Raw genomic sequence first — 24786 nt, forward strand, 5'->3', positions numbered from 1 at the left:
TTTCCAACGTGGGTTGACGTTCACTACGTGTGTACCATCGTATAGCTTTTGATTTTCTCATTCGTTTGATATTCATGCCGGCATGGTTGGTAATTACCCAATTACCCATGGTCTGGCTTAAGTTACGTGAAGTCATGTGACTCTTATCCACGTATTCTGAAGTATGCGAAGTGCGTACCATCACTGACCTTGTTCGAAGCCCGATCGTTTGATGTCCATGTCAGTATGGTTGGGAATCATGCATGGGCCAGCGAAATATACGCGAGGACACGAGATAGTGTCTCCCATGTGATTTGACGTTCACTGCATGTGTATCATCGCATAGCTCTTGCAATTCTCATTCGTTGGCACCCATCTCACTGTGTTTATGAATCACATGTGGGCTTCCGAAAGTTACGCAAGGTCACGTGACATCCTTCACCACATGGTCTAGCATACCATTCGTGGGTACTATCACAGAGCACCTTCGAAGCCCGATCGTTTGATATCCATGTCAATACGGATGAGAATCAGGAATATGCTGGCAAATGTTACATGAGGTCCCATAACACCTTCTTGCTTGTGATCTCAGATGCATTACGTGGTTATAATCGCAGAGATTCTTCGAAGCTCATTCATTTGATATCCATATCAACGGACCTTGTAGAAAACAAAATGATGAGAAGTCACGTGACGCCTTTTTTTATTAGCTTACAAATCAGAAGTTTGTTGCTGGATGCCCCTTTGTTTCAATGCATGTCAGCAAAGCCATCAAATAGCTACGTTTCGCATTACCTGTTCACGGCAGTAACATAATGTCCATATCAGGGCAATATTTCGATGATATATCACGCGGGAAAGGCATTTCTGTAGTCCCATGACAATGCTCCTCAAGAAAGCTCTTCAGTTATGTAACTACGGGCGACAACAAAAAGCGGATCGAGGGTAAGATCATTCTGTTGTTCTAGCTGAACCTCTGCCGCGTCAGGGAACGTAGAAGTAATAGCAGCGAGACAGTCAAAATTCTCAGCATCGCAGTCGGTAGTCGCAAGAGGAATTTGAGAGGGGCAGTCTGCATCAGTGTGACGACGGCCATTCTTGTACAATGCCACAAAGTCATATTCCTGTAGCAGCGCCCAACGTGCGAGGCGACCAGAGAGATCACGCAAACCAACCAGCCAGCATAAAGAATGATTGTCGGTGATGATCTTGAATGGTCTATCGTAAAGATAACACCGAAACTTCTGTATGGCGAAAACAGCTGCCAGGCATTCCTGTTCCGTAACCGTATAATTAATTGCGTTCAGATTTGCTCAGGCAACGGCTGCCATATGCGACATGTTCTGCACCACTGTGGTATTGTACAAGCACCGCTCCTATCCCAATTCCACTAGCATCAGTGTGAACTTCAGTCGGGCAAGATGGATCGAAGTGACGCAAGAGGGGTGCTGACGTTAGTAAACTTCAGTTGAGAGAATGATGCGTCACACTCTGGTGTCCGATTGAAGGACGCATTTTGTCGCAAAATGCTTGTAAACGGGTAAACGATGTCGGCAAATCGAGGAACAAGACGGCAAAAATACGAACTTAGGCCAATGAATGAGTGAAGTTCTCGTGCTGACTGCGGTTGCTTGAAGGAGCTTACCGCTTCAATCTTACGAGGATCGGGTCTGACGCCATCCTTGTCGACTAAGTGTCCCAGGACCAGTGTTTGACGTTCGCCAAACCGTCATTTCTTTGAGTTTAGAACCAGTCCAGCTTTCTCGATGCAGTCAAGAACAAGGCTGAGGCGTTCGTTATGTTCTTCAAATGTGCAGCCAAAGATTACAACATCATCGAGGTAACACATGCATATCTCCCACTTAAGACCACGTAGTACTGTGTCCATGAATCTTTCGAAGGTGGCAGGAGCATTGCAAAGGCCGAAAGGCATAGCATTAAATTCGAATAGGCCATCTGGAGTCACGATAGTGGTCTTTTCCTTGTCGGCAGGGTCCATAGGTATTTGCCAATACCCCGGTCGCAAATCATGTGTTGAGAAGCAAGGAGCAGCGTGTAAGCAATCAATGATGTCATAGACTCGCGGTAGTGGACAGACATCCTTCTTCGTCACTACATTTAGATGTCTGTAATCCATGCAGAATCTCCAGGAGCCATCTTTTTTTCGGACCAGGATTACTGGAGCTCCCAATGGACTAGATGACTCTTGAACGACGCCTTTGTTCATCATCTCCTTGGCTTATTCTGCAATAACTTTGCGCTCGGAGGATGACACTCGGTAGGGCTTCTGGCGGATGAGGTGCGCTGAGCCGGTATCTATTCTATGACGAGCACGGGATGACGGTAAATGAAGGGGTGCATCTCCATGCGTGAAGTCGAATGCAGACTCATGCCTGGCAAGGACCTGTACCAGTTCTTACCATTCCAATGTACAGAGAGCCTTGCTGATCATGCCAAGTATTAGCTCTTCAGAATGGCGATTATCGCAAGGAGAGCAAGCTGTAGAGACGTCTGCAGTTAGTGCTGCTATTGAGCTACATGTGGCTTCATCGAAGAGAGTGATTTTCATACCGCGAGGAAGGACAATCGGCGTGGCAAAACAGTTCAGTGCCCACAATGTGGCGACTCCTTTCGTCACCCACACGACAGCAGGGCACAAGTATATATTTTTTTTAGCACAGTTTATGTGGAGAGGCCTAACTACAAGGTCAACACAATCAGTGTCAACAGTAGTTGCAAAAACGCGAATGGGCGTCAGGCACCACAATGGTGCAATCACTGTGTGTGTCTGTGTCCCTGTCTTCGCCACGCGAGCTTTGTTTGGAATGTGCCGATATAAATAACTTGTTTAATTATATTTCGCCACAACCGCAGTCTACGGAAGCGCCGCATTATTCAAGAAAATAATCCATACCAAGAACAACATTGTGCGAACACCGAGAAAGAACAAGGAATTCCAACACAAACACTTCCCCAGCCAACAAAACACTCACAGCACAAACACCAAGGGGATGAAGCCACTCGCTGCCTACTCCACGAAAGGTAATACCGTTGTTCCAAGAAACCATAACTTTGAGGCCTAGACGATTTTTGAAAGTAAGGCTCATGAAAGACACAGTCACCGCAGTATCAACTAACGCCATGGTCAGTATTCCGTCAATCGACACATTCACTTTGTTTTTGAGCATCACAACAGGCAGACATATTTCTTGCAAAGATGGTCCGGCGACCTCACCTCCATTGGCCGCATTGGTCATCTCCATCGGGACGGAGAGCGACGGGCACGGTTAGTTGGTGGCGTCAAACTCTGCTCAGATGCTGGCGAATCACTGCGTCTGGGCTGATGTGAGAAGTGGTCCACTGGAATAAAATCGGTCGTCCACAAGTTATATGAAGTACGTGTTCCGAGTGGCGAGAACATCGATGGTGTCCTTCGTGATTGACAGCCTTGGTGACAATACCTAGCTATATGGCCTGTGGAACCGCAGTTGTAGCACACGGGAGGGTTGCAGTTCACAGCATTTTCCTCAGGACGAATGCTAGGCTGTTGCGGGCGGCGAGAAAGCTCGTTGTCATGTGGATAATGTGTCTCTTCTGCTCGCTGAAATCCGTTATATTGGTCATAAGTCACGTCGTGGTAGTAGGGTCGGTGCTGTTCTTGTCGCGGCCTGACAGAAATCACAGGGCCTCAGGGGTAAAAACGTGGCTGGTCTCGTTGGGGCTGAGCGTCATAAGTAAGACCTCTGTCGTAGAGACGTGGCTGCTGTTGGGGCGCGACTCAATAATCCTCAGTGCTGCTCCATGCAGGATACAAGGAGAAGGATGCCACGTTTGGCTCAAAATCTGGTGGTAGGCGGAAGCTAAGAGTGCCTGGATGGGTCACTTGCACGTGCAGGCTGAGCTCTTCCCGAACTATTTGTCAGATCGTTGATGCAGGTTTGAGGGGCTGGTTGCTGTCTACGCTTGGACCTGTCATCACATTGGCTAGCCTGCCAAACTTCGGCATAATGCGCCGCGTCTTCAGTTGCTCGAAAGTGCGACAGTGCCGAATGATATCGGAAACGGAAGCCAGGTTGTCTTTTGCGATGAGAAAACTGTAAACATCCTCGGCAATTCCTTTTAGGATGTGCCCGACTTTGTCTTCCTCAGACATTCCAGAGCCCACCATCGTACACAGTTTTATTACTGCCTCAATGTAGGTCGTGCAGGCTCCGCCTGGCACTTGCATACGTTGCAGTAGCGTCTCTTCTGCCCTTTTCTTTTTAGTCGCGGAGTCGCCGAATCGCTCGTTGATTTCCGAAACAAATTTTCCCCATGTTGTGAACGTTTCCTCGTGATTGTCGAACCACACCAACGCAGTATCCATTAGAAAGAACACGAGGTTCGAAAGCTGAGAAGCGCTGTTACACTTGTTGGCGGCACTCACCCGGTGATAATTGATGAGCCATTCCTCTGACGTCTTCGTTCGATCTTTCAGCGAAGGGACACGCATCTCTCAGTTCTAGGACGGAACTGGTCGGCGCAGCAGTTGGAGTGGGCTGTTGTTCGTCTACGTCGTGGGACATATTCAACTCCGGTGGATTCGGTGAGAGTCCCGCAAGGTAACGGCTCCGTCGAAGAACTTGCGGTTCGGCCTCCATCTTCGGGTGTCGATTACCCCGCACCTCCACCACAACTGTTACGAAGAGTTGCGAAGAAATGGTTTGATTTGCAGGAAATGGACGAGGATCGTAGCACAGTCCGGGCTCTCAAACTCCTCTTATCTTCGTCTTCTCTTCTTTCTTCTTGTAGTTACCTTTCGTATCTGTTACAATATATTATGCATGCTGTTCTTCGTGCTGCAAGACACTGTGGAAGTACACCTTGAAATCAATATGTTGTTTGTATTGCATCTACTACATAGAATAAAAATGGGTTGGATCGCATATGGCAGACATCAGCTCCTGACTGGAAGCTTACCATTATCATCGAAAAGGAAGGTGTACAAGCGGTGCATTTTACCGGTGCTGACATGTGGGACAGAGACTTGGAGACTGACAAAAAAGCTTGAGAACAAGTTAAGGACCATGCAAAGAGCGATAGAATGAAGAATGCTAGGCATAATGTTAAGAGACAGAAAAGGAGTGGTTTGGATCAGAGAGCAAACGGGTATAGCCGGTATTATAATTAACATTAAGAGGAAAAAATGCTGCTGGGCAGGCCCGTGTAATGCGCAGGTTAAATAACCATTGGACCATTAGGCTTTACAGAATGAGCACGAAGAGAAGGGACGCACAGTAGAGGACGGCAGAAGACTAGGTGGCGTGATGACATTAGGAAATTCATGGGTGCTAGTTGGAATCTGTTGGCGCAGGACAGGGGCAATTTGAGATCGCAGGAAGCAGCCTTCATCCTGCAGTGGACATAAAATAGGCTGATGATGATGATCACATCTACTTCATTGTATATACCAGTGTAATCAAAAGTGACTACATATCTTGGAAGTGCTTCATTTCAGCAAGTATATTTAGGTGTCTCACTACCAGGTGACAATTTGACAATTACCACACTATCAGACACTTATGAGTGTACTTACTAGCCTGCCTGCCACCATGTCATGAAAACTACCATAACAGTGCTAGTATTTCTAAAATGAGAATCTGTATTTACAAAGGAGGTAGCATTGTTGTGCCATAAGTGCAGGCAAAGTATGGATGAAAAGCCAGAAAAAAAAAAAAAACCAACCGTAACCAAAAACAATTATCTTTACAGTTTTGTTTCAAAGTGACAAAAAAATCATTCCAGTCCAGTTCTAGTTTGATACCCTGGTTGCACACCTTTTCACTAGTGTGCTCCACAGTTACTGTGTAGCAACTTCTGCGCTGCTTATCTTTTGGCAGGTACGCCCCTGAATCTGTAAACTTTGGCACATTCTCACATGCCAGTGATGCCTGGAGCTTTGGCATCACTCTCTGGGAGATGTATACTCTTGGGGAGCTCCCATATGGCTCACTCACCGGGGTGCAGGTAAGACCAGCAATCTGCATGTCATGCATAAAGAGTGACATGTTTGGTACAGATCTGCATTTTCTAGGACCAGCAGGAGGGTTTACCATAGTTTTCATTTTACTAGCTTCTAGGCATGATACATTCGGCATACAGTGTTTTAATTCAAGGTTTCTGTCGCTCGTTTGTGTTAACATACATGCATCTGTTTCATGGCTTGTTGAGGGTACAAGGACTATACGTGCACAAGTTGCCGACCTGCGAGTTCACATTGTGCTATGAACCTTTTTTCCCAACCAGTGTTGCACCATTGGAAGGAATGTGTACTTTTGAACGGTGTGGAGTAGTTTCTGCAAATTAAGTACAGTAGAATGTTGTTGATACAATCCTATTTCGTATGATTTCCTGGTGCCTATGTTTGCGATTGAGAACAAAAAATAGGACCCAATACAGTTATGCTTCATTATTGCCATTTAATATGTTCCCAGAAAACATTATCTTTTGGCACCAGTGTTCAGTACACGGCCAGACTGCGATTGTAAGATATGTTTTCCGGCTGCTAGATCCAATGTAAACAAGGAAAGGCTTGAAACATGCATGATCAAGAGCAGTAGGCGCCCACCACAGCAGCTTCCTTGCTCGCTCATGCGACGTAGAAATGCAAGCACACACTCAAGTTTCCTTTTTAGTACCAGCAACTCTCGTCGGTCATCGCACATCACATTCACAGCTATCATCGCCATTGCAAAAGTTGAGTCACTTTAGCCTACGGTAAAGAGGATGAAGGCTCTGCCGAGCTCTCACAAGACGTTCATTACTTCATATTTTCATTCGAATGCATCATTACTTCCTATTACTTGTTTTCTCTCACCAAAGGTAGTGGGTTTGACTTTTTACCTTCACAATGTCAATTGGAATCCATCTTGGAGATATGGCTGGTTCACCCACATCTCCAAGTGCATTTCCACCAAAGGTCGTGGGTCTTAACTTCGCCCTATGAATTTTGGTGCCATATGGCAGACATCGCATTTTTTGACCCGAGCCCTAATAAGCATCTTCACCTATCTGTTCCACAGCACATGTGGCGTAGTGTCATTGGAAGCGTAATGTACACTTTTAGTAATAAAGCTTCGTACAGTGACACTAGAAAGGAGCTGCAAGGAGGGCGGTTCAGCCAGCATGGGAACCATGGGTAGTACAGTCAAGACCAACTTTCCGAACGCCTGACAATTCGGACAGCTTCAGGACACCACCCACCCCATGAATGTATAACATCTGAAAATTTGAACGCAAAAACCCTTCGCTGTTCGATTTTCCATACTTTTTTGCCACCACTGCCACAATTTTGATGATCTCACCGCCTCTTAACCGGCGCTCTTGCACGCAGATCCGCTGGCAGCTGCAGCCACTACCACGGTCACTCTTAAGCTTGCCGTTCAGTGCCGTTTTTCATTAAAACTGTCAGCAATGGCACAGATTCCACCTTTGTAATCCTTGCCATTGGCTACAAAGCTTGGAAAGCACAGTGTGTTGCATGCTGGTTCCTGAAAGTCACAGGTCACAGGTCCATCCGCTGTCACAGTACGAGCACCGATAAGTGTACTGTCAGCCTTTAACTTTTTTCAGACATGCCTGTGGCAATTTGAGCCCTTAGGGGCAGTAAAAGGCATGCATTCATCTTTTCAGACTGCCAGATTTTTCCTACTTTTTCGCAGCCCCTGGAGTGTTTGAAAAATTGGGCGTTGGCTCTACATAACTTCATCCTTCTGGCTTTAAACAGCTACATGACTTGGCGAACTTATAACTTTCAAGAAAGTACTGCGTTAAAATTATTGCACATTATTATTGTCCAATGGCAGAATTTGAACACAGGACCTCTAGGACAGCAGCCCGACCCATTATGGCATGAAAAAGGGGAACTACTGCAGTTAGCAGCAATTGTGTGTTCAGTCTTACTGCCATCTGCATTAAAATAACATTATAGACTGCATTGAAATTTAGGCAAACGAAGGCAGACAAAGCACAGTAAACAAAGACATGATTGTCTAAGCCACAAGCATGAAGATCAGACAAATACATGTACTAAGAGCACCAGAGTTCCCTCTAGTATTTATTGTAGGAAACTATGCTTTTAACTGATATCCCAAATGTGCCACCGTTCCCTGCTGCAGGCAGCACGAAGCGAGCGCAATTTGTAGTTTGGAAACCATGCTAGTGCTTGAGCTGATAGTGTCAGGTAGCTATAAGCACCAGCAAAGGCCTCGTGGCAGTGCCCCCATCTTGCATTAGACGTGCTTTACTGCATAAAAGTTCTGCACCGCAGCAAAGCTGACTTTAACGGACAAACGCAATTTACAGGGGTTATAAATTTTCATACAGGAAAAATTTCTCAAGTCGAATATTCGCACACCGCTAATTTTCATTACAGTGCACGCTCTATGTTGCCATGTATAGCTTTAACGCGTTGTTTTCATTTCATTTCTGAAAAAGGGTGTTTTGCCTCATGCATACTTCCCTGTCAGGAGACATAGTGGGCCACCTAGACAGGGTAATTTCCTTTCCACTTGACCACAGCATAACACTAGAGGGAACCAGCTCGTTGCAAATTTCCACCACTTCCCTAGCTGCTGGAGCTGGTGCCTCGAGTTCCAAATTTAAGCGTGGATGAATTCTTACTCAAAAACAAAATTGCATACTATTGAAAAGCGTAAATGCAGACACACTAATAAAGGACAAGCATAATGATGTCCAGTACATTTCAGCATAAAGTCCATTGGCAAGAAAATTGGGGGGCTCAATTAACAGCATTTTGCTGTGGTCATACAGAAGGCACATTTTCTTTCTTAGTTAACTTGTTTGGTTGATTGGCGCAGTAAGCCGAACTTTCTTGGACAGGTGCTGGCACTGGTGGAGAGAGGAGAGCGCCTGGCGCAGCCAGAGGGCTGTCCCGACTGGGCGTATGCAGCTATGCAGCACTGCTGGCGGCTCTCCCCTGATGAAAGGCCACCCTTTTCCAATCTGGCTGCGCTGTTTGCTGCACACAGTAGTCGACACCTCTGTGCTGGATGTGATGACACTGCCCATTAAAAAGGCTGGTCAGCATTCAGTGGAACGGTACTTTGTCATGTGCACAAATCTTCATTCATAACACGAGACCAAGGTAAAGTAATTTATTTGCCTCAGGTCACGAAGAGTCACAGGTGCGATATTTTTCGGCGCATACCAATCTCTTATTACTCAGCATGAACTGCAATAAATCACCTCTGCCTTGTACACCTGTAACACTGAGTCTGTTGCACACCATTTAGACGGCGCAGTTGACTGTACAAGCCGACAAATTTTCAATTAAACGACAATGTTTTTGAAGGAATCATGTACACATGAATGTATCTACATGAAGTTAAAAGAATACACTGATCAGCCCTCCTCCCATTAGAAACGTCAACATTATTTACAATGAGTGAGACAGCACCCACCTCAGGCCCCTTCAACTCCCATTTTAACATGATGAACAACAGATTTCTATGGGTAATCTTTGTGCCTGCAGCTATGGCTGCATTTGTCAAAACGCCAAGGCACACAGGCAAACATGCCTCAGCAGGAAGCTCCCACGCAATCACACACGTGAATTTGCTAAGAGCTGCAACACACATGTGCAGCTGCCAAGATGCACGAAAATGGGGTCAACCCTGGGGATGCAATCACTGGGTTGAGCAGGATGTCCACTGTTCAACCACCTTTGCTACAAAGCAGCAAGGCACTCCAGCAGGGCTCCGTTATAACTTCCGGAGGTCAAGAACAAACACCTGCATGAAAAATATCAGTTTCAACATACGGGTGAAGTAATGAATGCGATAGCAACGTGTTAGAACACTGCACGAAGTGTGCGACTCGTAGCTGTACTGGCAGCTGAATTGACGTAAACATAAGCTAAGCAAAAACCAGCTGTTGTGCTAGGGCTATTTTATTTTAATCCTGCCATCGGACAATTTCAAGCATGTTTATTAATTAAAGATGTCCGTCTTGGCGACCTTGCCACCACTTTTCTGTGTTGGGTATGTTTCAAACCTCTTTTCTGGGCCAAACATGGAGGCAGTGCACAGCCACACCAATTGGATAATTTTTAGGTTTGAGCTCTCTTATTGTATTGCACTTTTAATATTTATTTCTGAGAAGGTTTAAGATAAAAGGCATGCGCTCTCTGTGCTTTGTTTTATTACATTTGTTTGTGGGCTGCCATTCTCAAAATTATGAGGAATAATTTTGTCAAGAATGCAAGGTCTGATATGAGCAACTTTAGTGATAGAATGCCATGACAATATAATCCGCATATACAAAACATCACAGCGACATCGATGGCAAAAGTTCACTTCGAGTGTCCATATAATAGTTAAAGCAAAAATTCTGCCTTTATAGCAAATATGCACATTTTAAACAAGTCAGGGCTATTCTGGTATATAAAAAGCTGTCAAGGTGACATATCACACCAACAGATTTAGCAGGTGCTAACTATCAACACACTAAATGTTTTGTGCTGCACAAGTTGCTGCAATCTGCTGCCAGCTAACAGCTGTGAAATAGTAATAGGAAAAAAGAAAAGCATTCAAACACTTGACACAAACTTAAAGCCTAACTGCAACAAAATTTTGGACCACATAAGAAGCCCAATTTCTGGTAGTGTAGATATGAGAATGTGCATCACAAAAAGTTAGTAAAAAGTCACAGTTTGATAAAAAAAAGTCAATAAGAAATGCTGCCATTACAGCTTGCTCGAAGTGACCCAGAACATTGCGAACCAGCACTTGTGACAACTAAGATTTTTAGGCGCGCGATATGCTTGTTCACACACAGCAGCATAATAAACACACCTGTACAGTTCCGGAACCTGCACCACATATCCAATTACCACCAAGCACCTGCATTGTCTACTGAAGTGCTACTTGACGAGACTGTTTACGAAAATTGGAATCGGATATTATATTTTAAAAATGAATTCTGGAAAAATAAACTTGTTTATTAAATTATTTTTTACTTTTGTTTCATGTAGGATGATAAATTGATAATATTGCACATAAATTTGCAAAGAGGCCATTCTGTTTGACATTTTTTTTTTACAGCAGAAGCTGTATATGACTAACCTTCTGTAGTATTTTGGCGTCCGGCAACAGAAACGACTTAGCAATTTCTAACAAACCCATACGCAATGGGTTCCATTTTTGCTTTGTGTGTAATCACATATGGGTGCAGTGTGGCGGCGCAGATGTCAAAATGTGGAACAGATTAGAACGCTTGCCGTGAGAAATAGCGCCACCTCAAGGTTATCACATTATATAAGCAGGAGAGGTATCGGCACTAAAAACAGCTGGGTTATCGATGGGGTGGACACGTATAGTTCGTGCACCCAAAGATCAACATGCGGACGAAGAGCGCCGGAGGGAGCAGCAACAAGAATGTAAACGGTGCCGACAAAGAATGTTCCCACGATGCTGCACAAAAACGACAATCGCGGAGCCCGGGTAACCATTACACTTTGAAGATGGAATGGCAGCAAAAGCACTCTGCGTTTTGTTTGAGAGCTTTGACTGTCGTCGGCTTTTGCTGCCATTCCATCTTCACAGAGTGGAATGGTTTTCATTTTTTTTTTAATTTTCTGCGTGAAATAGAAAACATGTTAAGATGCATCAAAGTTAAAATTTTTCTCATTTCAGCCATGCTTGGAATCTTTTTTTTTACATTTTTTCGTTTGTGAACAGCATAAGAAAATGCATGGAACTAATTTACTGTGAAGCACATTAAACTGAGCAGAAAGATTTTTCTACACAAGATTTTAATTTGCATTTAATTTGGCCGAAAAATTTGAAAATATTGTAAGCAGTAGGAGAAAGCTCGCGCCACTACCTTCAAATATTTTTTAGGCTTGCTGGGAATGCTTTTCTGGAATAAAATTTTTCGTTCAGTGCAGTTTGAATATTCCTACATGACATAAAAAAAAACAGACAAAACAAAAATACCAAGCAGGCATGCATGTTCTATCTCTCGTGGAATCACCCAGCTACTTCAACATTCGCAGCAAGCTTGTTGCTCTTCGGTACCATGTTTTTCATTAAAACAATTTGTCACAATTAGTAACGGTGCTGACTCCACCTTCGTAACCCTTGCCAATGGCTTCGAAGCTCAGAAACCACGACCATGTTGCATGCTGCCGCGTCCCAAAAGTCAGCTTCGCCTCAGTACAACAATATTACGCAGTGAAACATACGCAAAGTATTGCGGTGAAGCATTTCCAGAGTGGCACGGGGCAACTGTCACTGCACACGGTATGTATTTCTTAATTTACATGCGTGCACCCGCCATTTCTTATCACAGCATGAGCACCAATACACCTAGTAAGTGTACTGGTATTTCGAACATGCCTGTGCAGGGGCAGGACTGCACAAAGTCATTTTGGAAGGATTTGGAGCATGCCAATCTGAATTTTGGAGGAATAATGGAACACAGCAGCCCACTTCGAAACCACGACAAAACAAAATATATCCAACATGAGCACTGTACTGCAATTGTCTTAAGCTGAATTTTGAAGCAGATTACCCCAATACTGAAACCAGCTAGTGCAAGCAAGTACTGGTAGTAGTACCTGTAGATTTTCAATTAATGGTAGCAACCACAAAAAACATGCATTTGCAATAGCAAGTCCGAAATTTCGAAAAGTAGGCCCAAGACATTTTGTATAAATACATTTTTCTTTAATGTCTCAACAGTGTGGGTGAAGCGCATGAAAATGCGCTTCACCAGCAGACCGTACTGAGAAGCCAGAGTTATCAACTACTGCATTTTATTATTGTGGTAACAATTATATGGACACTCCGGGCACATTTCTGCCATCCACACTTGAGGCCATTTCTACATAATAAAGCACGGTGAATCTGAAGCACCTAATGCTTAACTTTCTTGTATAACATAAAACTATTACAGCAAAACCTCGTTAACTGTACCCGCTTAAATAGTTTTGTTTTCAAAGTAGTAAAGTCAAATCCCCGACTCAGCGGCCATTGAACATAATGTGTTTTGTAACCGTATAAACCGTACCAGCTTTTTGCGTATGTGTCAGTTAACACATAGTGTTCCCACTTTTCGTCATACAAACACGGTGGTGCGTCGTCTTCATCAGGCAGCCCGGCAGAACAACAAGCCTCAGAGATCAGAACAACAGCCTCCAAGTGCCCTGTGCGTTTGCGCATGAAGCCACATCAACATCGTCTTTTCGGCGCAATGCAAGCAGGGACTCGCGTCATGCCGAAGCTCGGATAAAAAAGACGCTGGGTGCTCAGCATGGAAGAAAAATTAGACATAGTTTGTGGTATCAAACGTGACACGAAGAAGCCGGCGCTGGTACGCGACAGGGATCTGCTGTTGACTACGGTGTGTGGCATTTGGAACGTGAAGAAGTTGCTTGGCAGCGCTGCTGCGACCGCGAAGAGCTGTCGGCTACGAGGTTCGACTTTTCGTCATCGTTGCCTCTGTTGTTGCCGAAGTGTCGACTAGCGACAGTGATGAGGACGACACGGAAAGCAACAGCACGAGCGATTCAGTCCTGACAGTGGCAGAAGCTGCGCGATACATCAGCCTCATGAATGCAATCATCACGACGAGAACAGCACCCCGCAATAAAAAAAGGTACCCTGCGACTTCTGCAGCACAACTGCCCACGTGCACGGAAAATATGCATGCATACGAGGAATCTGCCATGTGAGTGTTTGCCGAGAAGAGGGGGCTGGCTAAAAATCTGGCTCGCAGCTTCAGTAAATTTGAAGCCGCTGTTGTCGCTGCTAGGCCGCCGCGGCATTAAACGAACATAACACTTTTGTCGCGCAAAGTGAATAAATACTGCATGTCTTTTTGCCCTTTCATCGCACTCTCTCCAAGTTCTGTTTTTGACAGGTAAGTGAGCAATCTCATGCTTTTTCGCTTAAGGGGGGACACGGCCCTTGAAAACCGAAAAATCTCGAAAAAGTCGATTATTGAAAAATCATATTTTTGGGTTGTATGTCTCATAAACTACCTGTTCTGTAATTATCAGCACCTAATTCAACCGTAAAGTACAAAAAAAAAAAACGCTACTTTTGAGGCCACGGCAGCCCACAAAACACGCGCAAATGCCGAAATGAAGTCAAACTTCGCGCGCGCGCCATTCCCGGCCCATGCGGCCTGCCCGCGCCATCTTGGTGTCGTTTTGACCGTCGATTCTTTGTCTCTATTTTGCTGCCTTGCAAAATGGCATCATCGGCGCGGTTGAAGCGCTATTGGTGTTTTTCCGCGATGTGATGCGGAGCGCTGATTGGCCGGAGCAGCGCGTTCAAATCCCACGGGCTAAAGCGCGCCTGCCATTGGCTGCAGCGCGGGCAGCGGCGGCTGCTTCCTTTGATGCCGCGCCCGCCGCGCTCGCGTCTTTGTTGCCCCTTGCTCCGTTCGCCTCAACATGAGGTTGCGAGCTGCTCATCGCCTTGCGCTATCATTTAGATTATTTGCTCAGCTTTCTTTTTTTTCGCTAGTTCTTTGCTGCACGCGATGCCGGCAAAGCCCAAGACAGTGCAGATGTTCGGTGTACAGGAGCGCGATATGCGTCTTGTACGAGCATCAAACTCCTGATCTTCCGCAGCGAGTGCCGACTGCATAGACGCTTTTCAGCGGCGGAACTGTACTTTCGGCTGTCGTCAGTCGAAAATCCGACACACTGAGTGTGTCTGGAGCCGCAAGAGTTAATTAGAAGCTCCGCAGGAGCTTTCTAATAAAAAGAAAAAACACAGGTGTTCAAGTTTAAGGCCTGTTTTCACGTAATGGATTTTTTCGCTAGTAGTGGTGCTGGGGAAGGCGATCTCTCGAGAACCGCTCTTCAGATTTGTATGCCGTTCTTTTTTTTTATTCTGTTCCTGAATGACTTTGCCCGGGGGTAACAGGCTTCCTTTTTTGAAAGCTGGAGCAGTTAATTTATAATAAGCAATTAATTTTTGATGAGTGTGGTCATTACTGGCTGCATCAAATTCAAAGTTGTCTTAAAATTTTTTGGAGGAGAAATTTGAGAAAAGGGCTCTTAAGCTCCCTGGGGTATGTATCAAGGGATCATCAAAGTGAATTTCAGCTTCCTACGATGTCCTGGCATTTCTCCAGTTTCTTCCTCAGGCGTATACATGAATAACCTAGTTAGACCTCAATAACTCTGGAACTAATAAACTTATCTTCACGACACTTTGCAGTTCCTCATAGTTAGGTGGTGTGAACGTACCCTGAAAGTTTCATCTGGATATCTTAAAAAATAAAAAAGTTCGGTCTCCAGGGTAGCTAGCCTCCCCCCTTAAGCAGTACTGCCATTTAGTACGTACTTTTTCAGAGCTCCGGCCAACTACGGTTTAACGAGGTTTCACTGTATTTGCCTTTAGTGTTCCTTTAACCGAATTTCAAATCGTGCGCACCAAGAAAACAAATGATTACTACATCAACATACTTTTATTTACTGATTGAATCAGCAATACTCTTTCTATTTTGCACAAAAGCAGTGCAGAAGCTGCAATTCTTGTCTTGCGACTGATTAGCACTCGCAAAGGCCTTGCAAGTTCCTTTGCAGAGCAGCTGCAGCGCGCATCTTCATCTGACACACTCTCTTCACTACCACATGCACATCCCGGTTATTTTTTTGCCAGTGAGTTGGTCGTGAACAGATTCTCCAAACATAAAAAGGTAGCCGATGCTCTTCATCCCGGACAACTTTGCACAGAGTCAAAAGAAAACTATTGTTTGCCACAACCGCTATGGATGAAACTGCAGCTGCTATCAACTCAATCTTGGATGGCAACATTGCAGTTCTGAAGGCACACGGCCAATGCACCCACCGAGTCAAAACGAAACTGTTTGCCGCAATTGCTGCGAACAAAACTGCAGTCACTACCGATGCGATCATGAATGGAGACTATGAGCTATGAAGACATGTGGCCAACGCACGTACCTAGTCAGAATGAACTGTTCACCTTAACAGTTGTGGAAGAAACTGCGGCCACTATAGACAAATTCATGGACGGCAACCTTGAAGTTCTGAAGGCATGTGGCCGATGCATGCACCAAGTTGAAACAAAACTACTGCTTGCTACAACAAGTGTGGACAAAACTGTGCAGGCTACTGACATTACCATGGATGGCAACTACACATTTAAGAAGCCATGCGGCCAATGCGGTGTTATGTATGGCGGTAAACAAAAGAATAAAGTTTCTGAAGGTACAAATAGACACGAATTGTTCCAGTGTTGCTGTAATTGATGTGCGATTTTCACTGATGACTATGGCGATGAGAACTCCGCCGCTTCGTTTCTGTTGGGCGCTAGCACTGTTTCTACTCATACCGTATTTACACGATTGTAAGTCGACCCCTTTTTTTAAATTTGGAAGTCTGAAGTTGGGGGGTCGACTTACAATCGAAACCAAAACATGGCCCCGCCAAAAAAAAGCGATACCAACGGGAGCTACAACGTGGTCACAATTTTATGTTTGCTCTATGGCCCTACCCGCATCTTTTCGCTATCCCGCGTGTTTGTTCGCTTTTTGGAAGGGTTTTTAAACATTTTTGGGAGTCTTACAGTGCATGCAACACTCATGGGGGGGGTGTCAATAGTTGATGGAAGCGCCGCTGTTCTCATTTGCGGCGGCACTCTCAGAACGGCGGCGCTTGCGGGGAGTACCGGTAGTTCATGGAAGAGCAGGCACCGCTTGCGGGTTTCTCTTTCTGTGTTTAAAGGCATTGGCTCTCTCTACGGCATTGGTATTGGTTTGACGCGTTCCACTTGACTGCCGGCTATGTGCTACTTCTATGCTTCCCCAGTCGTCACGAGTGCTCCAGGTCCACTAATCGTTCGGCACTCGTTCACAGCAGCGTTCAAGAGGGCTGCCATCCTTTACGCCGAAGAAACAAATCGCTGCGCAGCGGGCCGCAATTTCGATGTTTCTAAACGGGTGGTGCGAGAGTGGCGACTGCAGCGAAGCGAAATTTTCACCTGTGTGACGGCAAGTGAGAAATTTCCCACGTGCCGAAGTCTGGACGCTTTTCCGAGCTGTAGGCTAAGCTTGCGGCGTACGTCACTGAAATGCGTGATCGGTCCCTGCCAGTGAAGTGCGACGTGGTCATGAAACAAGCCTGGACCTTCGCCTTAATTTTAAGGTTCTGCTCCGCTGCGAGTACAGCGATTGGCTGGCGGCAGAAGACTGCGAAATTACGCCAACCGGACCTGTCAAAAAAGCCTCCCTGATGGCTGCGCGTGGTTGGGTGCATTTGGCGAGGGCTGCTGTTTTGCAAGATGTCCAGGTGCGGTTGTTTGCCAAATTTGAAATTTCGCTGGACCACGACGCGCTGTGGGACCGCAGCAACGATGGCAGCACTAGTGAAGACGAGTAGTCGAGTGACCATGTCAGCTACTAATAAATTTTCGTTATCGAATGCGCCCTTGGGTATGCTCTCTTTTTTTTTTCTGGTCAAACGATATGGGGGGGTCGACTTACATTCGAGTCTACTTACAACCGTGTAAATACGGTAGGTGGGGACGCTCATATCTCGTGCGTCCCCTGATGTTTTCTCCACATGGCTCTCACATCTTATCCTGTAATCTAGTTTCTCCGTGTGGCGGTGGTGGTTGGTGTGGTTGTAGCACATTACGAGAGATGGCGCGAGTGTTGCGCTGCTAATGCCACCTACCAGAGGGGTTACTGGGGCACAAAAGGGAATAGGCTCTTTCTTTTTGGCTTGGGGTTGGTGAGCTGCATCTAAGCTTCGCGTGGTCGCCCACTGTTCGTGGGACTGTCCAGCGAAAGGCTTAGGGGCAGGACACTGGAATAGAACAAGATCGTTCAAACGTACCACAGTTCGCGTGACCGTTCACACAAATGATTACGTGTTGCTGTCCAGGGGGCAAACAGATTTGCTAGCTATCCGGTCGCAGTTGGCTTCCTCAGTTTGTCATGCACCCATCAACATGTTCTATACTGGGTAGTAATTCGGCTAGCAGGCACTAGTGCATGAAAGGTGCACTAAGTGCCCTTTTGATTGTTTACACTACTGTGCTGTCATTCCTTTGCCCCAAGAGCACGTCTGAGACCCCACAATTCCGTCGCACATTCATGGTGCTCCGTGCTTGCTGAGCTCCAAGAGATGTCCAAATTAACCGATGCACGGCCATATATGTCCAAATTAACGAGAGTTTGACTGCATTAAACATCACATACAACTGCCAGGACCAGAGAACAAGCCCTGCGAAGGTATATGACCAGTGGAACTGTAAACATCGTGGTAAGAAATGTTCGCAATCACCGATAGGTCATTTTCAAACAACAATCGATCACACACATGACAATTGAAGCCGGACGTTTTGTCCACGAAGTTTTGGCGGAATTGCGCATTCGCACCACAGCAAGTATCAGCCTTCCGAGCGTGCTACTTCCTGCATTGCACCACATTAATTACCGTATTTACACGATTGTAAGTCGACCCCTTTTTTAAAATTTGAATGTCTGAAGTTGGGGGGTCGACTTACAATCGAAACCAAAACATGGCCTGGCCAAAAAAAAGCGATACCAACGAGAGCTACAATGTAGTTACAATTTTATGTTTGCTCTATGGCCCTACCAGTATCTTTTCGCTATCCCGCGTGTTTGTTCGCTTTTCGGAAGGGTTTTTCAACATTTTTGAGAGTCTTACAGTGCATGCAAAACTCATGGGGGGGTGTCGATAGTTGATGGAAGCGCCACTGTTCCCATTTGCGGCGGCACCCTCAGAACGGCGGCGCTAGCGGGGAGTATCGGTAGTTCATGGAAGAGCAGTACCGCTTGCGGGTGCATTGGTATTGGTTTAACTTTTTCACGCGCTCCACTTGACTGCCGGCTACGTGCTACTTCTATGCTTCCCCAGTCGTCATGAGTGCTACAGGCCCACTAATCTTTCGGCACTCGTTCACAGCAGCGTTCAAGAGGGCTGCCATCCTTTACGCCGAAGAAACAAATCGCTGCGCAGCGGGCCGCAATTTCGATGTTTCTAAACAGATGGTGCGAGAGTGGCGACTGCAGCAAAGCGAAATTTTCACCCTGTGGCGGCAAGTGAGAAATTTTCCACGTGCCGAAGCCTGGACGCGCTTTCCGGAGCTGTAGGCTAAGCTTGCGGCGTACGTCACTGAAATGCGTGATCGGTCCCTGCCATTAAAGTGCGACGTGGTCATGAAACAAGCCAGGACCTTCGCCTTAATTTTAAGGTTCTGCTCCGCCGTGAGTACAACAAGTGGCTGGCGGCAGAAGACTGCGAAATTACGCCAACCGGACCTGTCAACAGAGCCTCCCTGACGGCTACGTGTGGTTGGGTGAATTTGGCGTGGGCTGCTGTTCTGCAAGATGTCCTGGTGCGGTCGTTTGCCAAATTTGAAATTTCGCTGGACCACGACGCGCTGTGGGACCGCAGCAATGATGACGATGGCAGCACTAGTGAAGACGAGTCCAGTGACCATGTCAGCTACTAATAAATTTTCGTTATCGAATGCGCCCTCAGTTTTTTTTTTTTTTTTTCGGTCATGCGATATGGGGGGTCGACTTACATTCGAGTCGACTTACAATCGTGTAAATACGGTATTGCTTTGCGATCCGGGGAGGGGGGGGGGGGAATCTTCCCGCTCGAGCCGTCACTTAGAGGCAGCCTACTCGGCATGCTCTTGGCTGGTTCGTGCCAGCCACTGCTCTCGCTTATGTCTGCGGTCCCAAAGTTGGGCCTAGTGGCCTTGCTTTCCCACTTCCCACAAGAAAATCGATGGGTTTCCAGAAGATGCGTTGTGCCATTTATTCTGCTTAATTTAGGTGTATATGATAGACAAATACAGAGATTTCAAGTACAGACAATGCATCACACAACCTATGTTTTTTGTGCGTAGCACAGAGGTTAGCTGGAGTGGGAACCTTTTCATGCTTACATTATGTGTCATCTCCTGGACTCTGCATGCATATGTTTACAAGTGCACTCAAAGCTGACGGGGCTGAGTTGCAGGAATGCTGTTGCGACCAAGTTTGCATGTTTGTCGCAGCATTTTTTTGTTTCTATCAGCGTTTGGTGACTGCTAATCTTTAAGCACAAGTTCCTCAAGGTTGCCAGGAAAGATCCCATATGGCATCCACAATAGGAAGAACCAAGGCAGCAATAATGGAGAGTGAACTGAAAATTGAGTGGTGAAAACATGAAGGCAGCTGCAGCGCTCTGTAGACAGTTAAATGGAGCCATGAATTGAAGTGGGAAACAACAGCTTACCGAACCATCTGATGCACTGGCACCAACTTTGTCTCCCCGCTGGTTCCAGCACACCTCAAAGATGCCACCTGTGCCTTTGTAGCTGTGAATCAAGTTGCCACTCTGCACAAGAGAAAGAGGTCAGCCTCTTTATTTGCCGAGTAACTAATAAGGCAGGTATGTGCAGGTGCATACACTTCTAGATTGCACATTTGACAGTTACTGTGTATCTGCATAGACATTAAAAAATAACAATGGTACCTCCCCAACTGCCATTATAAATTTTTCTAGACCCAAATTTTTTGGCCCTTTTTTCTTCTAAAAATATATGACACCAGGAATGCGCACACTTAGCACTATTATTACTTGTTAAAAAAATAAGTAGAAGACATGGTGTAGTATTTATTTATGCACCCAAATTACAAGATACAGTCTATGACATATCTTTTTTACATGCCCGATGATTCGGACAAATTCAGGGCACCACCTAGTATGCTCTAGGGCTAAAATTTTGGACGCTGAAAGCCTTCACCGGTTAACATTCCGGACTTTTCTTGCCGTAACCACAGATCCAAAATGGCATTGATTCAAGCCACCACTACTACCGTTTTTATTATCGCACAGCCTCAAACCAGTGCTCCAGCGTGCCGACCCTCCGGCAGCCGTAGCCACGACAGCAATGCTAGGCCTAGCTGCTTCGACGTTTGCTACCAAGCGTCCTGCTGTTGAGTGCCATGTTTTTCATTGAAAGAATTGATCACTGTCAACAAGGGCACTGACTCCGCCTCTGTCATCCTCGCTGACGGCTGCAAAGTGCAGAAAACACTCCAAGGGTCAGTCACAAGTAGCCACCAAACACTGACACTAATAACAACATAGGGGAAATTACTTGTGCTTAATAAATGAAATAAAGAAACGATAAATTAATGGAAATGAAAGTGGATGAAAAAACAACTTGCCACAAGTGGGGAACGATCCCGCAACCTTCGTATCTCGCATGTGATGCTCTTCCAATTGAGCTAGCGTGGCACCGTTTCCCCATCTGCTTTCTTTGGTATTAATGTTTCCTAGTAGAACCCTGGGAATGTCAGCCAGCGCCACCACCCACAGACCTTGGTGGCGGATGTAGAACATCCTTTCTGCCGCAGGCATCACGAGAACGTGATCTTTTTGGGTGAAGGCAACCGCTCAATAAACCCGCATATGCCACCTGAAGGCATCAATGTTGCTGGATTTGAGACCCTCGTTATGTAATAAACGAGATGTAAGAATTGCGATGTCAGCCGGAATCTGCGTGAAAAAGCAGACTATTGCAAAATACTTCAGTAACTAAAGGTATGCTGCTCCAACTTGATTACTTTTCCTGTTCATTCGTTACTTCAGCATTTTGATAATTTGGACGTTCTTCCCAGTCCCGTGAGATCCGAATTAACAAGCTTTTACTGTTCACTCTGACAAGAGCGTTACCACATTGGAGATCTGCAACCTCTGTTGCCGAAGATCGCCATGGAGATCAAAGAAACGAGCCACATTTCTTCACACCACTTGGCTCTCGCGAAGGCACACAAGGTGGTGCCTATCACACAAATGCGAAGCCGCATGAACATGCACAAAGATGCGACGTCGTCTCCGAGACACAGCTGCTCTGCAGACGCAACATGTGGAAATAGCAAGCTTAACTTTAAGAATAAATAAATTGATAAAAATGTAACCTGAATTAAGTGATTATGACGATAGTGCTGTTGTGTTATGACGATAGTGTTATTTGTTGGCTGTGATGTCACAATGACATCACAGCCAACAGCTCGCAAACTGTTGGAAGTGCTCAGGCAAACGTCCTCCAATAACAAAAGCGCCTCCGTGACTTCTCGTGAGGTGCGATGAGGTCGCGGCTGCACCTCCTCGCATGACTGTCTGAATCATGGTCTTCCCGGGCGCCTGTGACATCATTAATAATTTCTTCATCGGTCAGGAGACCAGTCGTGGCGACATAATCATCAATCGCGATGTAGTCCTGAACGGTCACATCCGTGGGAAGGTCAGCATCGAAGGTCGGGCAGTCATCATCGGTGGACTCGGCTGACACCTCGTCAGCTACTGCCGCATACTCGGGCCTCACAAAACCGCTGTGCCGAAAGCAATTGGTGATGACTTGCAGAGGTGTATTTTCCACATGTGGGCGATGATGTGCACTGCGCCGAGTAAGTCCACTTCATACAGCTTTCCAACTTCTGAGCATAAGATCATTTCCTGTAGCAGGTGCTTCGACTTCACGCAGTGGATGATACCCTGGTCCATCGGCTGAAGGGCATGGCACACGTAGCGTTGGGCGGCAAAAAAACTACCTTGACGCTCTTCAGTTCAACTGTACAGTTATGTGCACTGCAGTTGTCAACAACCATAATTATCTTGCAGTCCTTAGACGTGAAGTGCCAGTCTAACTGCTGCAGCCAGCCTCTAAAAATGTCTGAGGTCATCCAAGCCTTCCTGTTCGCTCTGTACCTGACAGGAAGGCTTCTGATGTTTTTAAAACATAACTTATGAGCCTTCCCGATGACAACAAGTGGCAAGTGCTCCGTGCCAGTCATATTTGCGGCAAGAAGCACAGTTATCCTTTGCTTGCACTTCTTGCCACCAATGCACGGGTCCCCTTTGAAATTCACCGTCTTGTAGGGCAGAGCTCTGAAAAATAGAGCAGTTTCGTCTGCATTGAACAAGTCACTGGGTTCATATGCAGTGATGTGCTCAAGCAGCTTCACATTTTTTCACTGGGTGGTCACGCTTTCATCAACGCTGGCCTTTTCACCGCACACTCTTCCGAAGCTGTGAACAAGTCAATGTTCATCATTGCAGCGTACTTCTCACCTTGTGCCATGATGAGAAGTCCGCTCAAAGGCAGATGCGCGTTGCGACAGTCGGTAACCCCCACTGGAGCAAAGCTTCTTCGAGCTGGGGAGGAGCTGCAATTCGCAACCGCTTTCTTGATGCATGAAACTTCTCGCTGTCGAAGGCTTGAAGAATCTGTTGTCCATTTTTCACGTATGTTCCCAACATGCCCTGCTTCACGTTCTACTTGGTCAAAATGTCCTGTCGCGATTTGCCGTTCTCCAAAGCCAGCAAAATTTCCACCTTAGTCGCCAAGCTCATGGCTTCGTACTTCTGCCGCTTTGCCGGCGTTGCCATCACTGTAGCACACGATGGTGGTGGCATGCAAAACACGGTCACAACGAAAAAACAAAACTCCGCAAGAAGAGATGTTGCCGACTCGACAACACAAGGGAAAATGGCGTTGAAGGCTCAGTGAAACGAAGAAAGAAAGACACCGACGTTCGGCGACGCTGCGATCGCCCCCACTAATTGATGACGATGGCAATGCCTCTCAGATTTCCGTTTCACTCCAGTGGTGCCAGCGCTGCTTTACCACACTTTCGTGTAGCGCCAGCCGTCAGCATTTGTCCGAATTAAGCGGTGTGGGGCCGAATTCTGACGAATTAACGAAGGTTTGGTCCCACAGACTAACACTGCACTTTGGCCGGGACCAATAGAGCCGTCCGAATTATCTGAATTAACGGGTGTCGAATTAATTAGCCTTTAGTGTGTTGGGAGACGCGTCACTTTTGTGCAAATCCATGCATCTTATCACCTTGAAGCGTACCATGAGGCAGGGCGTTATTCATCATCATCATCATCATGATCATCAGCCTATTCATGTCCACTGCAGCACGAAGGCCTCTCCGTGCGATCTCCAATTACCCCTGTCCGTCACATTCTACTTGGTCAAAACCTGCTGTCGTGATTTGCCGTTCTTCAAAGCCTGCAAAATTTCCACCTTAGTCGCCAAGCTCTTGGCTTCGTACTTCTGCCGCTTTGCCGGTGATTAGTTATTCTTTAAGCCGCTCTAAGCCTCCCCGAGATGAATATTTACAATTATTATTAGGGTTATAATTATATTCGAGTGCTGATTGCCGTGTTATAGTTTGTTAACGAAACTACCCCTCAAGTCTAAATATTGTAAGGCAGTTTGTCGTGTGCGTATCATGGCCACGCATGCTTATATCGTCTTTCCGTTTCTCTACCACGGTTGCGCTTTAAAACCACGGCGCTGCAAGTTTGCTTTCCTTTCCTTCCCTCTTCTCCGCCCTTAAACTGGCTCTCTTAACTACTACACGCAGAGACAAAGAAATAGCGCGCGCATGCGATCGCATAGATGAGATGAATACATATATATAGAAAAGCATCAGTCATAGCTCTCGAAGTATAATATAATATAGAATAGCTCTCGAAGATAGCTATTCCGGCGGCTAGCTTCCCACGCTATGCGTGCCGCCCTCGCACCTGTGAAAGCTTTTCCTAGACGCTAGAGCTATACTATTCCTGCGCAACCTTGAGCGATCGGAAAGCGCGTTTTCCACGCCTGGCCGGCGGAGAGGGGAGGCTTCGTTCCGGCCGCGAAGCTCTCCACATCCCCGTAAGGAGCCTGGTGGTGGTCTCGTGCTGACGATGCCCTCTCGGTGAGCGCATATTTCCCC

The 24786-nt window shown here is 46.2% G+C and overlaps 2 protein-coding genes across 6 annotated transcripts in view; one reads left to right on the top strand and one right to left on the bottom strand.

Annotated features, from left to right (window-relative positions):
• The window catches only part of Shark (SH2 ankyrin repeat kinase), a 54767-nt gene extending 45682 nt beyond the window's left edge, over positions 1–9085 (top strand). For all 3 annotated transcript variants that reach the window (XM_075679809.1, XM_075679810.1, XM_075679811.1), the window contains 2 exons: positions 5859–5985; positions 8860–9085. In XM_075679809.1, coding sequence (XP_075535924.1) covers positions 5859–5985; positions 8860–9051 — 319 coding nt within the window. In that variant the 3' untranslated portion in view covers positions 9052–9085. The remainder of the gene's footprint in view (positions 1–5858; positions 5986–8859) is intronic.
• Positions 9086–9119: 34 nt separating this feature from the next.
• ebi (transducin beta like ebi) overlaps positions 9120–24786 on the bottom strand; it is a 46723-nt gene continuing 31056 nt past the window's right edge. For all 3 annotated transcript variants that reach the window (XM_075679813.1, XM_075679812.1, XM_075679814.1), the window contains exons 11-12: positions 20279–20380; positions 9120–9770 (exon numbers count right to left, since the gene is read on the bottom strand). In XM_075679813.1, the coding sequence (XP_075535928.1) occupies positions 9741–9770; positions 20279–20380 (132 nt within the window). In that variant the 3' untranslated portion in view covers positions 9120–9740. The remainder of the gene's footprint in view (positions 9771–20278; positions 20381–24786) is intronic.

This window comes from Dermacentor variabilis, chromosome 2 (assembly GCF_050947875.1).
Source record: "Dermacentor variabilis isolate Ectoservices chromosome 2, ASM5094787v1, whole genome shotgun sequence".
NCBI classification, from domain to species: Eukaryota; Metazoa; Arthropoda; class Arachnida; order Ixodida; family Ixodidae; genus Dermacentor; species Dermacentor variabilis.